Genomic DNA, 18,527 nt, shown 5'->3' with positions numbered 1-18,527 from the left:
ACATTTCACTTCATCCCAGAGTGGGTGCTTACCCTTGCAGTGAAAATGATGGCTTCCACTCAGGTGCCATCACCAGATGAACTAGAGCCAAGGAATGCTCTAGAGGCTAATGTGGAATCAATAGATCAAAACCTAATGGCTGATTGCACCCTTACAAGGAGAAGCAAAGCATTTTTGAGTAAGTCAATGTCAAGTTTATTTATATAGCATATTAACAAAAATCAGAGATTGCACAAAGTGCTGTGCACAGACAACCAGAACAATAAAATGATAAAAACACTGACAAATATTCAGTAGACCCTAGGTAAAATAAATGAACGTAGAAATCAGTTTTTTTTAAAAGCAAGGGTGAAAAGGTAGGTTTTTAAAGGAGACTTAAAGGTAGAACGGCTGTTAGAAGACCTAATCTGTAGGGGGTATGATTTTGCTTCTGTGAAAACTTCCTAAAACAGCTGATTTTAAAGACATAAACAAAACTCAAATTTGAGGGAAACGCTCGAGTCAGAAAAAGCCACACAGATCTACGTCACACTGTCTTGTATCTCACGAGGAAAGCTGTTGTTGATTTAGCGTCCAGGAGAGAGCAGAGCGTGTCTCGGCTACTAGAAGCTAACCATTAGCATTAACATCTCCACAACACGGCAGAACTCCTTCAGACTTGTGTTTTTTGTGGAGATAAAATGTTGCAAAGCAAACAGAGGCAGTGGAAGAGTGGTGTTGCTGTCAGCCAATCAGAGGCAAGATGTCAGAAAATCATGAATATTAATGACCAAGACCCAAAATCCTGCTGTGGTGTACCCCCCTCTCTTCAAACTAACTACAACTTCATCAAACAGGAATGCCAGCGCATTTTTTTCTACAGAGAACAACAATTTATACTAGAGACCAGATTTATTGAAATGCATGTATGCACACGTTAAAAAGAGCTGAAGCCTTGTGCTCACATGTACTGGTGAATCTAAAATATCATCAAAATCTGTCATTACAGTACATGTGATATAAATCACCTCCATAGAAATTTCTGTATTGTGCAGGTAAATCAGTTTCCTGAAACATTTCCTGAGTGTAAAAGCACTAGCAGAAGCTGTTTTTCAAGCCTAAGACACTCAGCAGCAGCTTGATATTGATTCATTGTGGGGTTTGTTGCTCCCTGTGGAGGGAAAGGGAGGTCCGAGGGTCGTTTGGACAATAGAAACAGATGGATTTTTAAAGTCACTGCTGTGTAGTGAAGATGCCTAACTGCAACATCAGCTCATTAGTGCCCTTCAGAGTAAAATAATGCTTCGTTTTCAGCTAATTCTATTCAAGTAAGGCTTATTTCACTACTTTATCTTTGTGCAGCAAGGATGTGAAACATTGATCTGAGGTCCATCTGCTCTTCATGCTTCCCCTCAAACACAATGTGCATAAAGCTTACATGACCTGAGAGGAAAAGGACACGATGTTTGAAGCGTGAAACCAGCTGAAAGCGGTCACTTCAGGTGGAAAAAGCAGCCCGGAGATTGACAGCATGTACATGATACAGCGGTTTGCAGAGTCACAACACCATCGCAGATCCAAATCTAGTACTAATATACTGTTTACAGCAGGTGACAGCTATCATAAGTCACATGACTCATCACTGAGTGGGAAAACAATGTCACAAGAACTCTGAAGTTTGATGTTTAGGATATTAGAAAACACCACGTGTTGCTAGGAGGGACAAAGGGACATCAGTAACTAATAAAATAGAACAACCAATGTAATAAACAACCTGTTAGGTTTACTCAGACCTATTGTTTTTTTAATTAAAGCTGGGATAAACAGATTTCAGTACGTCAAATGAAACCCTAACCTGCTTTGCCATTGTGGAGTTGCTAATGCTAACAGTTAGCTTCTACTAGCTGAAGCGTGCGCTGCTTTTTTTTCCTGGCTGCAAAAATCTAGCCAGCCTTTCTCGCCGCGAGCCAAGCTGGGTGAGTCCATGAATGCTAATTTACAGTGTGACATAAACAGTGATGGGAATGACGGCGTTTAAACAAAGGTGTTACTAACGGGAGTTATTTTTTTCAGTAGCGTGTAATCTAATTAATTACTGTCTTTTTCTGTCATAACACCGTTTCTGTTACTGATAAAAATGTGTGTGTTTCTTTAATTCAGAAGTGAGGTGTGTTGAAGCTGTCATCTTATTGAGAGTTAAAAGGGTGGATGTTACATCCAAACGCATCGCAGCCAGAGAGGAATGAGGAAGTAGTGCACAGTTATGGCTGCAGACTCTGAGGTCTGCAGATCCACTGCTGCAGGTGTGAATCTGCTCTGCAGCTCTGCAGCTGTACCTTTCTTGACATGACAGCAGGACATTAGTGTAATGTTTGCTGTTTCTAGTTCCTCCTGTTAGGTACCCATTCATTTCATTTATTCAGTTTTATGTTTTCTTATGTTCCATTCTATTTAGTCATTTATATTTTAGTGTTGTGATCATTTAAAAAAAGAAGTTCTATGGAGACTGGATCTAATTTTCTAGCATATTTTTTATCAAAAATTTACATAATAGTTACTTTTCCTGCTTATTATTGTAACTCGGTGACTAACTCAGTTACATTTTTGATGAAGTAACTAGTAACCAAAACTTATCACTTTTTAAGTAACTTTCCCAACACTGGACGTACATCTCAGTGGTTTTTCCAGATCTGAGCGTTTCTCCGTCTATTTTCTATTGGCGACTAATTCCAGAAAAAGCGGTACAAGACGATTCTCACGTTGAGTCTGCGAGTGAAACTCAGAGTGACTGATCTTATATCAAAAAGAACAAGTAAAAAACAGTTTATCTGTGAACCCGCTCTTTAAAGCTTCCTTTCTGCTTCCATATCTTTTCTATATCCAGAAGTGGAACGTCAGCCAGACAAAGATCCGTGTCATCTCGACCCTGCTCTTCATCCTTTTCGGGTGCCTCATCTTCGTGGCCCTGCCAGCTGTCATCTTTAAATACATCGAAGACTGGAGCACGCTGGAGTCCATCTACTTTGTGGTCATCACCCTCACCACCATCGGTTTTGGAGACTTTGTCGCAGGAGAAAAGAGTCACATAAGTGAGGGTACGTGGTTTCTTTTTTATTCGTCTTTTTCATTCTGCCACCTCGAGAAGAACCAGGGTATTAATCGCTGAGTGATTCTTCAGCCTGCAATTATTTCCTTCTCTGTAAAAATCGGTGGCATTTGTTCAACACTCACGCTGGAACACATCAGTGTGCAACCTAAATGTGCAGGATCATTTTCACACTCCGGATATGCTTCATGCTACAGGATCTTGATGCTCTTTCTGCTAGACAAATGCAGCTGGTTTGACTTATTCAAACCAAAATACACACAAGGAAAAAAAAAGCAGCTGCTTATGTGCAAAATCACATTTCATGTGTTTAATGCTCTGCAGTCTCCGAAAAGCATCACTACTTCACTAAAGGAATGAAATTCAATCAGCAGAAACCAACATACAAAAAAAAAAAAAACTATATTGTTTTCAAAATGTTCCAGCAGTATTTGTCAAGTGATTTGTTTCAGTTCAAGAAAAGAAAAATGCAGCACTTGTCAGAATAGAGTATTTGAATTTTTTTCTATAAAGATAATTATTTTGGTCATGACGAGTTGGATTTAAAGCCTGGACAAATTCAAACTGACTAATGAAAGGACAGAGGTACTGGGTTTTAAATACGTACTTCACAGGATATTGGTGTTCTGTTTTAAGGACCTTTTGACTTCTAACACTTAATTCCAAGTGGAAAATGGATGAAATATTTCTTAACATTTTGTGGATTGATTGGAACAGTTTCAGGTCTTTTGAAGTGAGTTTTCTTTGAGTTGTTTTAGTCTTTCCAGCAGTAAAAAGCCGTCAGGGGGATCTCAGCTTGGAATAGCGGGAGGAAATCTGACAGGGAATCCAGCTAAAGGCTGATAAGAAGAGGGTTAACTTTAAGAACAAATTTACAACATCATGATAAATTGATACCTCAAAAAATCCACAGAAGTCAAACCGAATGTTTGATTGTAGCTTTTTACATCATTCATGCACATCAGAAAGCCGAACCTTTGCCCTAAATAGATTGACTTCAGTGTTAGAATTGCTGAAGGCAAACCAGTTCCAATCGTGCTGAAGAACCCAGATGATGCAATAGCTACCCAAATTCATCTACATGTAAACGGCTCAATGAAAGGGACATTATGCAACTTTTCATAATTTTGAAATAATTTTCTTGAGCCAGTATGTGCTAAAATGACCTTTTACGGTGTTAATGAAATAACACTCAGACCCCCACCGCCCCCTGTGGCCAGAATACTGGACTTGCAACTTCAGAGTGGCGGGTTCCCTACTGTTGAACTTAGTAAAGTTGAGCCGATATACCAGCGCTGGAGTCTGCTTCCAGCATGTTTCTCGCATGTTTTAGAAGATCGTGAGCATAGCTGATTTGTTTGATTTAGTGATGAACCACTCCTGTAGACACTAATGAAGGCTGAGGAGACATTTCAGCAGTTAAATTCAGGTGTCAAAAAGATGAAAATACAGCAAGGAGATTTTGTTGTAAAAATTTTGCTGGTGTGTTTTAAGTAAAAAAGATTCAAATACATAATTTGACACCATTTCAATGTTGAAAACCATACAGCAGATGTATTGAATTAAAGATTGTACACCTTCTTTAAAGTTTAATTTCTGTGATTAGCTACTAGCTTGAGAAAGTCATCCTGATTTTTAAACTAAGATCACAACAGACACCCTACTTCCAAAAATACAACCTATCCTTTTAATACTTCCTGTTTTTCAAACATTTCTTTAATTAAATCCTAACAAATAAAAAGGATGATCAATGGTTTTGATTTAAATTAAAAGAATAAGAACAAAAAAATTATTCAAATATTTAACATTTTGACTAATTCATGAAAATCCTAATATTACATCTGACTAAACACATTAGCTACAGTTTCCACTCATCCTGAAATTAGCCCACCTTCTCCTTCTCTCCTTCTCCTGAACTTTGGATTTAAATAAAGAAAGCTCACAACCTCTAATCTGAGCCACAGAAGGCGTCTGCTGAAAACTGCCCTTATGTTCAATTACATGCTGACTAGGACGTCTCATTCATCAGAGTTTGCCATTCCTTTGAAACTTTCTATTTGGAATTTTAAATTTAGCACAGTGAGTCAGACTGGTGCCTATGCCATCTGTGCAAAGATCAGACTGTGGCCTTTTCTTTGAAAGCAACATTAAATTAAAGCCTTTGTGCCCGCGTCAGCGCCAGGAGCTAACACTTCATGTGCAGCTCAACACGTTTCCCCCTTTCCCAAATGATGACATGTTATTTGAAAGCAATCTTAATAATTTCCAGTTTCAATTTAGCTTATTTTTCCCAGAACATCAAACACCTTTTCCCTGTTTGCTGCAAAATTATGTGATCAGTGGTGTTTTTATTCTTACATATTGAAAAAAATGTATATAATCTGATTGATTATACTTGTGAAGAAATAAATCATAGGACCAAAGAACATCATTTGGGTGTGTATGCTGCAGGTGGTTAGTTGAAGTTTACATTCTCTGATAACAAAAGGAAAGCAACTACAAACACTAAGCTGCCAGATTAAATTTCTCTGAGCAGGTTTAATGATTACAGATTAAATTACTCCACCAGCAGCAGTTACAGTCAAGTTATTAACCTCAACTCCCGATAAACGCTTCCTTTAATAGCTCATTAAAAATGCTCTTAAAAAAACAAATCTGGATTTTTAAACGTAAGCTATTTTTTGTGTTTTAAAGTGTATTTATGATCAACAATCTTTGAGTTTTGGAGTCGCTGTTTGTCTGTATTAAAATAATTTTTTTTTTACTTATTTTTCAGTGACAATGATTCACAGTCGGAAACATAAAATTAAATTCTTACAAGTAATCAGACCAATTTCCAGCACAGCAAGAGCCAAACTGAGTTTTAATGATTAGTGCACAGATGTCACATAATTGGATTTCCAGGAAATGAATGAAAATTATATAACTTAAATGTAACAATTTTATTCTTTTATGTCATTTGTCTTCTTAAGATATTCCAACAAAGTGGTTGTACTTAGAAATGAGCCTGAAGCTTCCACCTATTAAAAAGCAGACCTGTAAACAGATTCACGACAGTCTGAAAATGACACAGAGGCTCATTAAGGGATGAAGAAAATGTTATTTAGCTTGGTGCATCAAGTCACACGATCAGCACTGGGCAACGATGAAAAAGAAGTCATGTTTCTGCAAAATTTTTATATTTGCTGTGTAGGTGGATCACAGAGTCTTAAGGACCGCGACTACTACAAACCTGTGGTGTTGTTCTGGATTCTGGTCGGATTGGCGTATTTTGCTGCAGTTCTCAGCATGATCGGGGACTGGTTCCGAGTCATCTCCAAGAAAACTAAAGAGGAGGTAGGTGATGTTCTGGTAGAACCAAAGAAAAAGTAAATTAGGTAAATTAAAGCATCCATTTTTCAAGCTGATTGATGCAACTTTAGTTGTGAAAGTTGAAAAGATTATCATTTTACCTGTTGAAGATAGCTTCCTGGATAGTCTCAACAGAACTGGGGATCTAATGGACATTCCAAACACAAGACCAAAGCATTACTGTTCATGCAAATATTATTGTTTTTTTTTTACTTCACATCTGAGCGTTTACCTGCTCCTCCACCCTACTGGTTGAATGTGGAATTACAACTGTTGTAAACAACCCTGCAGCTGCCTGCTGTAGCTAGTGCTAACAACGAACTAATGCTACCATGAGCCAACTCATACTGAAATAAACCATAAAGTAAAAAAAAGCGACACTGTTGGACAAAAAATATTATTACTTACAAATCCAGTATAGCAACAAAGCCAGGTCACCATCAGTCCGTGGTTTTGTAGCCTCCTTTAGCGCTCTCAAACTAGCGTAGGCCACGCCAGAGTTCACTCTGGTTTTAGCTCTTTGCTTCGCCTCCACAGATATTACTCTCTTACTTTTACTTCCAGGCCCCGCCATGATGCCAACAGAAAAAGCAAACTTCTTATTTTTCTTTTTCTTGTCCTTTTTATTGATCATTGGCAAACTGAAAATGCTAACTGTTAGTATTACAGCTAGCAGCCGTAAAGCAGGTAGAGAGCGCCTCCAGAAGACCTACCCGCTCCATAGAACTGTCTAGTGAAGTTTTTGGTCAGCAGAGGGCTGCAGACTGCTGTTAAAATGAAACTGGTCAAGTTTCTAACTCAACAATTACCGAGATCAATGTTAAAGCTCTAGAATAAAGTTTAAAAAACTATATATTGTTACTTTAAATAGTTATTCACAAGCATTTAGCAATAAGCCCTTCAGAATTGATTCCTGCATGCACCAGAAGTGTTGAGTTTTGCTATTACCAGGGATATTTAGGTTTGAAAATAACCATCAAAAGCCAACCAGTGACGGACTAAAGACACAATTAGGGTGTCCTCCACTTCTTGCTCGATGACTGCTGGAGGTATGGTGCGTTCGAATTACCTCGGAAGTCAGAACTCGTGTCTGGGAATGACATCACACCCAAGTTAACCACGTTCTGGTTACCGTAGTTGAAGATGCCCTAGAAAACTGTTGATTTGTTAGCGCTCAACAAACACAGATGACTAATAAACACATATAAATCTCATCTTCAAAATATATTTAAAGAGAGAAGTTTTCAGTTGCAAGCGCTAAATGTAACATTGATTTTAAACGCACTCTTTTAAGGGGGTCTTTTAAAATAAACACATTTCAACAAAAATGTACTGTTGTTGATACGGAGGTTCAAGGTTAGATTCAGAAATTCTTCCGAGTTTCCGACTGGGGGGTCTGACTTTGGGGGGCGTTTGATTTTTCCTACTCTGAAGTCGGGATTTGAGTTCCGAAGACAGATCGAACGCACCATTAGGCACCATCTCCCCACGACCCTACTGAGGAAAAGCTGTTTAAAAATGCGTGAATGAGAGAGTAGTTGTGCAATGCTTAATTGACAGATGGAAAGTTTATAAAATAACATTTCATAAGTCACACGTTGGTCTCGGCTGCACTCAGACTAGTGGTTAGCTCATCAGTCATGGCTTTTTTTTTCCAAAAGGAGGTTGTTCAGGAAGCCATCTAAGTAAGATGGTGATCGTTTGTACCATTCACACACAAACACACTTTATTTCCAAATGTCTGTGTTTATAGGACACTTCGCTGTTGCATTCTGTTTAATGTTCCAGCTGCTGCTGTCTCTTGAACCCTAATCCCCTGTTTACCAGCCTAAAGGGCACAAATATAACATTCTAGGTAGACAGACATTTGCAGAAAGTTCACTCAGGTAGTCTCAGACCTAAACTGACCCCATTGTTTTTGCCAGTTCTGTCCTCGAGGCATGAATCTGAAAACTGATGGGTATTCATCCGGGCTTTGCTCTGCGAAGTAAATACCGCCTCACACGTAGTGTTTGCTGGAGCTGAGTAACGAGATGTTCTGGCAGTTTCACAATTTATATGTAGACCGTCTGAAGGCATATGTTCTCCTGCTGAAACCCTCCACATCTTGTTTCTTTATTTCAGACAGAATTAAGTGCAATGACTATTTGGATAAAATGGAGTTCCTCAAATCCACTGACATGATTAAGCGCAGAGCAGTGGAGGCTGTGCAGAGAATCAGGTTTTCAATGGGAGGTTGCTGGAAGGGAGGAACGCTGATGATGAGCAGCCAGAGAAAACAAGAAGACAGAGAAGTGGGATTTGTTTTCTTCAAACGTGACACACACACACACACTCTCTCTCTCACACAAACCATACATTTCAATTCAAGTGCCTCTTCACCTCCTGCTTCATCTGAAAGGCTGATAAATAAATAAAACAGCTTGGAAAAGGAGACCTGATGCAATCTGAAGGTTAAAACCTTCAATAATAAAGGATGAACTATAAGGCCTAGTCCACACGTAGCCAGGTTTTTTTTTAAAACGAATATCCGCCCCTCCAAAACCTTGCATCCACACCACCTCGTAAAAAAAATAAACTCTGTCCACACGTAACCGGATAAATACGTTGTTAAGGACATGCCAGACCTGTAGGCGGCAGTACTTCCCCCGTTCTTAACCTCGTCCTTCGTCTGTGGTCTTCCGCAAGGAGCAGTAATCCCGCTTGCAAAAACAAACAAGCAAAAAGAGCTTGGACAATTAATAAAGCGAGCGCAGCTCTGAGGGCATCCATGCTGTCGGCTAGTGTAAACACAGATCGCACACGTGATGTCAGCATTTTTTGTCGCGGAAAGTAACGTTGCGGACCTTAGAACTCCGGTTTTGTCCGTCCACACGCAGACACCCAAAACGGAGAAAACGCAGATCTTCACTTTGGCCGGAGTTTTTAAAAAGATCCGTTTTCGTGTGAAAAAACTCCGTTTTCGTGTGGATGACAGGCCAAAACGTAGAAAAATATCTACGTTTTGGCAGATCCCCGGCTACGTGTGGACAGGGCCTAAGATAGAGAGTATGTTCTCCACTGTTCAATAAGACGGGATTACTGAAGGGTGGGAGGATGTTTTAGTGGCAGTTGGAACCATAATAACCTTTCAAAATAAAAAAGTTCTCCTGATTTTATTCCCTGCCACAAAGTAATAATTAGATTCTTTCTCTAAATGACAACCCGAATCAAACCAGCCTACACTTGATCAACCCCCCAGAACTCGTTTATTTAGTTGATTCCTTGTTTTCCATAAAACCCAGCCCTTACAATAGATTACCGCGATACCAAACGAAGGTTCTTTCACGTTGCTCACTAATTAGATCCCGAAGCAAGAAACGTGGAAAAGCACTTGAGGGAAGAGCAGTTCAACAGCTGTCTGTGGAGATTTACGAACATGCCATTTATGATCTCAGAGTAACCGCTTTAATTATTGGTGACATTAGTGAGGTCGTGTCTGTTAAAGAAATCAGTAATTTTTATGCACGTACAATAACTCGTAATTGCTTTAAAATGACGAGATTCATTACATTTCCAAAATAAATAAATAAATACAAAGGAAAATGGTAGAGGGATGAGGTCCTGCCTCAAGTAGAGGAGTTGAAGTATCTCGGGGTTTTGTTCATGAGTGAGGGAAAGATGGGGCACAACATCAATAGGCGGATTGGTGCTGCATCTGCAGTGATGCAGGTGTTTAACTGGTCTGTTGTAATGAAGAAAGCTGAGCTGAAAAGGCAAAGCTCTGGGTTTACCGGTGATCTACGGTCCAACCCTCATCTATGGTCAGATGCTTTGGGTAATGACCAAAAGAATGAGATTGTAGAGGCAAGTAGCCAAAATTTGTTTTCTCCTCAGGGTGTCTGGGCTCTCCCTTAGAGATAGGGGGAGATGCTTGGTCATCTGGGAGGGGCTCGGAGTAGATCCGCTGCTCATCCACATCGAGAGGAGCCTGTTGAGGTGGCTCAGGCATGTGGTTAGGATGCATCCTGGATGCCTTTCTGGTAAGGTTTTTCAAGCACGTCCAACCGGGAGGAGACCCAAATAAAAACACGCTGGAGGGAATGTGTTGCTCGGCTGGGCAGGGAACGCCTTGGGATTCCCACAGAGGAGATGACCCAAGTGGCTGGGGAGAGGGAAGTCTGGGCCTCTCTGCTTAGGTTGCCGCCCCCGTGACCTGACTCCAAATAAGAGGAGGATGGATGGATGGGTGGTTCTTTATTTTTGACATTTTGAACTATAGATCCATCTCACATTATAATCAGGACAATAAAGGTTCTAATGACCCTCCAGAAGAAAATCCATGGAGCTTTTTGTGAACTAGTTTCATCGCTCGCAACACCGGGTAGGCAATCCTGGTGCCGGAGTGCCACTATCCAGCATGTTTTAGCTCCAACACACCCAACTGACTGGTTCATATACAGTACCTGTTCACCAAGTAATCGAGCACTGCAGAAGCCTGTTAATCACCTACTGATTTAAATCAGGTGTGTTGGAATAGGGAAAAAACTAAAACATGCTGGATAGTGGCACGCCAGGACCAGGATTGTCTTCCCCTCATTTAAAGGCTTGGTATTCCATAGTTTTCATTTTGAACTTTTAAAGTTCCTTGAATGAAAAAAACCCCAAATTGTTTATGTTTGAACCTACAAATAAACACGTGTATAGAAAGACAGGAAGAAACCATATTTATTATTGTTGTTTTCCTTTGATATTAACAGAGAGGAACATGTTCATTCACTTACTGACATGGTTTTTTATTCTGCCCCTGTAGGTTGGAGAATTCCGCGCGCACGCCGCGGAATGGACAGCCAACGTATCAGCAGAGTTCAAAGAAACCCGCAGACGCCTCAGCGTCGACATTTACGACAGGTTCCAGCGAGCTGCGTCCATCAAGCGCAAGCTCTCGTCCGAACTTGGAATCAACACATCGATGAGCCAGGAAATGACCCCCAGCAAGAGGACGCTGTCAGCTAACCTGTGCGAGGACAGAGAGACCTTGTCTAACTTGACACTCTCTCTCAGTCCCGTCCCGGGAGCTCTGACCAGGAATGGCAGCTTTTGTCTGAACGGTCTCAGCCCGGACTACGCCAACAGGCAGGAGATAGCCATCATCGAAAACCTAAAATGAGGAGCTTCTTGACTAGATCGTGAGCAGTTCATCAAACACACTCATGACTCTGAGCCGGACAGGCAGAGTCACAGAGTTGTGTACTTTTGGGCGTTTTTACATTTCAAACACACAAAAAAAAATAATCCTCCCAGTTGCATTAATTGACGAATGGAGTCTGGTGTTAATTACTTCCCTGCCAAACTTCTCTGCAGCTGAGTTAGAAGCTGAACGAAGTGGAACTTGTTTTCCTGACTGAAACATGGTATTGTTTCAGCAGAGTGAAAAACATCCGATCACTGGAAGCAATAGAAGCATTTGTGCTCCCTTCCTGATGGATTTCCGGAAAAATCCGGATCATATCGAGGACCCTCACACTTAAAACCTACTTTACAGGCTGCAGCTTTGCATTAACACGAAAAAGGAATGTCACTTTTGGTTATCTTTCTATTTCAATAAGAATTTATATGCCTTGCATTTACCACTTAGTGTGCTGTCACTAAAGAGACAAATGCTGACATTTTAGTTCCATAATGAGCAACATTCAGCCATTTATCTAAAGGAACAATCCACTGGTGCCTTACTGAAAACCACTCTGAACATGTGAGGATGCGTGAAAGGCTGAGCTTCGTCTCTCGGCTTGGCTAAACTGGAATATTTTTTTATTATTTCCAAAGGATCCTCCAGAAAGTGAAAAAGGATTCTTGACAAACGAGAGGAAAGACTAATGATTTAGGGATTCATTACACGTCTCAGTGTGCAGAAAGAAACGGTCTCTTGACATGTTGCGCTTTCTCATCAAACATTTATCTACCAAAGTAATAATTGTGTTTGTCTGACAGAAGAGGAAGTCGTTCAGGTCTTCATGCTGGTCAGAGTGTAAAAGGAGCACTTTTGTTTTCTTTTACTAATTCTTGTCTGAGACACAAGTTTATGTTTTAGCACTTTCCATCTGAATGAACCGTTGAGTAAATGGTGCTGTAGCAAGAAATTGTGGGAGGATTAAGTCAGATTTTTGATTTTTCTAATTTGATCTGTTGTCAAAGCTGAATGTACACCACAGAAAACCTTTCATTGGAACAGCAACACGTTAGAGGTGAATGGGGTGCAGCTCTTTTATAGATGAACTAAACAAATGATGCTCTACTCTGGCTTTAGTAGAGAGAAAACTGCTGAAAATAGATCTAATCTCTTTTTGGCTCAGTCTTATAGAAAAAAACACCCTCATTCTCATCATTTTGATCCCCGTTTTTATTTTTGAGAGATTATTTCTTAGACAGTGTCTTTTAATGTTGCATCACGATGTTTCAGCTTCTTCACATTTTAATAGACACCTCAGGTTGTGTCTATGACTCCAGAGATTCTCTAATAAATTTAGATGGTTGAAAGTTTTTAACCTATTGTCCACAAAAATTTATAAAAATAAATAAATAAATAAATAAAACTCCCAAAGTTGAGAATTCAGAAAATATTTTTGGCATTGAAATAAATAAATAAATAAATAAATAAATAAGTGAACTCAACAAGTATGTGAGCACCCTCTAGGGGCTGGTTCCAATACAAGTGGGCTGCATTGTATGGGATAAAATTTGTGCCAAAATAATCAACTCAAAAATAAAAGAAAATACTTTCACACAAAACATAACAAAATAAAGCTACCAAAATGACATTTTCAGAAGCAAGTAAATATTTACATTTTGAAATGAAACAATTTATACTTGATGATGATTCAAATTGTATTCATTTGGTTCCCACTTAATTCTGCATTTTTCAGACTATTTAGGCTTTCTGTTAGACTTTCTTTCAAAAGCAAAAACATAGAGCAGGAACAAAACAAAGATGCAGCAAAAGCAAAGAGCTGTGGGCACAACCAATACACGCCCTTCAGAATAAAAGCCCAGATAGTCTGAATAATGCAGAATTAAATAAGAATCAAAAGAGAGTCAAAAACATAAAAAATGAATAGTTAAGAAGTAGAAAGGACTTTTTTCTTTTGAAATATAAATATTTAGCTTTGAACAAGTACATTATTTTCTTAGATTGACTTTTTTGTCCCATAGATTTCTCCCGGTGCTGTTTTCCTCCCACATGTCTGTTAGGTAACTCAGAAGTCACTTGATCAAAGTGACTCCAAAATCCATGAACAAGCTGTTTTATGCCCCGCCCCTTGATGTAAAAGAATGGGATTTAAAAATACACCTAAGATGAATTATTTTTCCATGTGTTGACTTTTAACTTATTTTGTATGTGCAGATTCATTTTATTCATTCCGTTGTTCTTTTTTATAACATGTAACTATAATTGGTTATTTAATCCTTCACAGAAACAACATGATTGTGTGCAGGCGAGAAAGGTAGGACTTTCAGCCATGTAAGTGACCATTAATGGGTTATGTTGACTTCACTTTTGCACAACAGTAAGTAGGCAGAGACAATATTTTTTATGAATCTATGGTTGTCTATGTATCCATGTTGACCAAATGGATTATTTAACAAAATCTTTTTTTTCTTTATTTCTCCTGATATTGATCCCACCAACCTTTGATTGTGCTGAAAAGATTAGATAGAGGGGAATCTGTAGCCAACTGAAAATTCATCTTTCGTTGTATTTTAATTGATTTACTAACCACCTAGCAGCATGGCGCTGGTGATTTATCATCGATTATATTGGTTTAAATTATGTGCACAGTGAGGGTTTACTTGTTATGGACAGGGAGACAAGTGAGTGTGTCTGAAATACACCATATCAACTGGTGTGCCAAAATTCTGAAACAATTGTGAGTTCCTTGGTGGTTGTAAAGTGAAAATGTTCACTTTTACTTTCACAGCGAAGGTAATCAGTAATTAGTTCAATGCAACGGCATTAAAGTATTCACTAAGTGATTTTCCATCAACACCTTAAAGGTCACATCACTTCATTAACATTTCACGTAAAAATTTGTTTGTTTTTTTATAATTTACACTGTATAAACATCACTTCCAGCTGTGACAGCTAATTAAATTAGCCAAACCTGCAGCTATTCAATCCTCTGAAAGGCAAGATGATGCTTTGTCTACTGATAAAGAGCAGGGAACCCCATGTTTCAAAACTGACTGTGCACAGCTTTGTTCAAGTCTTAAATCATCCTTTATTTCTTCATTTGAAGTGAAGTTCATCAAGACTTTCTTGAAGTATTATCTAAAAACTTGTCTTAAAGGAGAATACATCTCTGGGGTTTGTTTCAGGTCTTCTCTGGATTGATTTCCTTTAGTTTTCATAACAGAAAATGATATTCACATTCTGCTAATGAGCATCTGATAGTTATTTAAAGCCTGACGCTTGTTATGTCCTTTGGGTGCTCAGTTTTTCATTTAAGCCGTGCAGGGATTAAAAATGAGAGAAAATTCATCAAAGTTCAAAGCAAATCTTTCAGAAAGCCTTGAAAACTGTTGATCAAGACTACATAAAAATATCACAAGAAGCTGGTTGGAAGAGAGGGTTGTAAAATTTAGCTGAGAAGAGAACCTGAAATTAAATACATTAAATCAACATCATCAACTTAAATAAAGGAGAAACTATGAAGAGTTTTGTAAATCAACACAAACACATACATTGGCAAGACATTTTGTAATTGATGTGCTATCCAACATATTAAAGGGGACATATACATATTTTTTTAAGTTATAATAGCTCTATGGTCATTAAAAAAACATGTTCATGAAGATCTTTGCACTAAATTCCTCTCGCAGCATTACCTTCGCAAGTTTCTGTACCTTCCAGAATGAGCCGTTTCTGTGCTTATTCACTTTAAAAAAACAAAATGGAACTGGCCACGCCCACCCATCCTCTAAATGGGTGCTATAAGCTGAGAAGCTCCGATATCTGGGAGGGGCTCAGAGTAGAGCCACTGCTCCTCCAGCAGAAGCTCTCTCGTGTATGAGGGGTAGTTCTGTTCTACTTTCCCTGTTTGTGATGTCACAAACGATGGCTTTTGGAAACAGTGCATTTTAGACAGATATTTCTTCAGCCAATCTCTGACAGAAAATGAATGGATGGATTTTTTTCACATGTGGAGTGCCATAAAGTAAGTATGGACCTACATGGCTGCACAAAATGGTGCAAAAGATAAGTTTTGCATAGCATGTTCCCTTTAAAACTGTAAATCAATGTTTCATAATAGATTATATTTTCACGTTTCAGTGGCTTATTACACCAAATAGCAGACGATTTCAGTGACTTGCGACGTGTAGCTTTATTTGCAGCTCGCTAAAGGAACAACTCATTACTCCTAAGTCGCCTTGCGGGGAAATTCCCTTCATCCTCGGTTTTGGGTCATAAATCAAAGCCCATCCTAAAAAAAAAAAAGTCATCAAGTTGCTTTTTGTTGGTCAGCTGTGTGATTGACAACCTGGCAGAGTGACAGAAAGTCAAGGAGCACTGTCGATGAAGTGTTACATAACTCATCCCAAGTGTTTGTGTATATTTTTGACATTTTCACAAGTATTTTCACAAGATGTCCTCTTCTTTTCCCAAGGTGGCGTTTTCTAATTAAGTCTCACATTGAAAGCCTTCTTCTCGCATGCTGAATGTATCTTTTCTTTTCCTACTGCAGAGATGAGCCTCCGTGTGAATGTAAGCACCCTCAGCTTTCAGCCTTGCCATGATTACAAACAAAAAACCTTCAAAGGTCTCAGAGACAAACTGTGAAAACATGCTTTTGAAGCATCTATCTGTACCAGTTTTAGTATTAGTGATGTTTACGCTAAGAACAAACTGGATCATTTACCACAGTGGCATCATGGAATAGTTTGCATGAGACTTTTTATCCCAAATATGACCACAAACGTGTTCACACGTTCACATATTTTCCAAAAATGACGACTTCGGCAAGTGTTGCATGCTACTTTATGAACAGTCTGTCTTTGATTCCAGGCTTCGCTTTGACTTTATGGAATTGTACGTCTCCAGTATGTTAACGTTGCTACGTCAAGTCAAACTCATGACACTTTTCAGAAGGTTTAAAATAAAAATCTTTGTATGCAAATTTACTAATGGTCACTGTTTTCTTTTACTTGATTTTTTTATGCATTGTTTAATTTATCAGGCTCAAAAATCAATCTTTACAGTAAGTATACAAAAACTATAAAACTACAGCCTAGAGGTTCTTTTATGCAATGTCAGGAATGCAGAACTGTCAAGTGCACAAATGGCCAATCACACTTTAGCAAGTATCAGCAGAGCCAATCAATGAGCTTATGAACAGTTCTAATGGGAAACAGGTTTCAACACAAGTGGTTGTTTTCATCTTGGTCCAAGTGCTCAACCAATGTCTGTTTAATATAGCGTAACATTGTTTTTGGACGAGGACAAAAATTTACTTTGGAAAAAGAGGGGGGGTACATGTCCCCCCTAAAACTATACCCATGATGAGACATACTAATGTACATCCGGCATTGCACAAGTACTGAACACATACTGAGTATTGCATTGATGTCATTGTGTAAGAGGATAATGCCAGCACCAGTTTAAATGAGGAGTTACACACTCTCACTGCAGGTTTTTTAACTCATGGAGAACAGAATATTTTTGATCTTTGCAGTTAGACCTCAGCATCTGTTCTTCCACTCAAACAAGCTGGAACACCCGATCACAGAACAGATGTCCAACATCTTTGTGTCTGACTGAGATGAGCTTTGGCACAGAAAACTTCCATATAGAGCAGATTAACCGCTTCCTTGGTGCATAATCCAGTAACTGGACTACTTTCTGGACGTTGTGTGTTTTATGCAACAGTAGTAACAAAAGGACCTTTTCTACCTCTGAAGGCTCAAAGTCGTCAAAGCTCAACTGCAGATTCTGACGCTGATCTTCACATTTTTGCCAAATGCCCAAATTTTCCTCATGCACTGTTGACTCAGATCTGTCTGCTGGTGATGCTGAAACACAATGTCCTGTAATGTCCAGCAATGGTCTGTTTAGGTACTGTTTGACCATTCAACATCTGGTCAAAAAGGAGACACGAGACTGCACGTGTTCCCTTTAAATCAGCCTGCCTTCCTCACACCAGCTGGAGCTCAGAGCCTGCAGCTCTGACAGAGATAACTAAATCATAACATTGACATCCTGTTCTTTCCAAGGTCCCTCACAGAACACCCTAAGACTCCTTGCTCACAGAACAGAAGAAAGAAGATTTTTAAAATAAATATGAACTTCTAAAATTTACAAGCTAGATACAGTGATCCCTCGTTTATCGCGGTAGATGCGTTCCAGACCTGGCCGCGATAGGTGAAAATCCGCGAAGTAGAGACACCATATTTACAGTATTTATTTAACAGGTACTTATTCAGTATTCAGACTTTTAAAACCCTCCCTTTACATAGTACTGTATTTTTACTTGGTTTTTTATAGTTTTATTACAAAAAGTGCATTTTATGATGAAATTGATGAAAAAAAACAGGAATTTCTTGATATTTCGCATAGAAAAATACCGCGAATCTGTGAAAAATACCGCGAATCGGCAAATTTCCCTTGAATAAGGCTCCAAAAGAAAAATCCGCGAAGTCGTGAATCCGCGATAAACGAACCGTGAAGTAGCGAGGGATCACTGCAATCATTAAATAAACATTTGTTTATGGTGATTGTGCCACAATTTAATTATTTGTCAAGGATGCTTCCAATTGCAATAAGTGAAGAGTATTATTCTCAATATAATCGGATGGTAAAGGAATATCTATGGAATGGAAAGAAACCAAGGATAAAACAACAAAAACTGTATGTAACAAGAAGGGATGGGGGTCTTTCTTTTCCAAATGTGGAGCTGTATAATATTGCCTTTGATGTGGCTGAATTAACAAAACATGGTGGTAAAGAGGACACTTATTTAGGATGGGTAGCTATGGAAAAAGAATTTACTGCCCCCTTTTGGCCTTTGGAAGCTTTGTCACAAAAAAGAGCACAAAAGAAGGAAGCTGAGTATAAAGAGAA

At 38.9% G+C, this 18,527-nt stretch overlaps 1 protein-coding gene across 1 annotated transcript in view; it reads left to right on the top strand.

Moving 5' to 3' along the window:
- Nucleotides 1-11,725, top strand: part of kcnk2b (potassium channel, subfamily K, member 2b) — a 35,533-nt gene extending 23,808 nt beyond the window's left edge. Inside the window, exons 5-7 of the mRNA XM_015947291.3 lie at nucleotides 2,864-3,074; nucleotides 6,279-6,421; nucleotides 11,229-11,725. Coding sequence (XP_015802777.3) covers nucleotides 2,864-3,074; nucleotides 6,279-6,421; nucleotides 11,229-11,585 — 711 coding nt within the window. The 3' untranslated portion in view covers nucleotides 11,586-11,725. The remainder of the gene's footprint in view (nucleotides 1-2,863; nucleotides 3,075-6,278; nucleotides 6,422-11,228) is intronic.
- Nucleotides 11,726-18,527: the final 6,802 nt, after the last annotated feature.

Source organism: Nothobranchius furzeri, chromosome 2 (genome assembly GCF_043380555.1).
Source record: "Nothobranchius furzeri strain GRZ-AD chromosome 2, NfurGRZ-RIMD1, whole genome shotgun sequence".
NCBI classification, from domain to species: Eukaryota; Metazoa; Chordata; class Actinopteri; order Cyprinodontiformes; family Nothobranchiidae; genus Nothobranchius; species Nothobranchius furzeri.
This window is presented reverse-complemented; position numbering and strand designations above follow the sequence as displayed.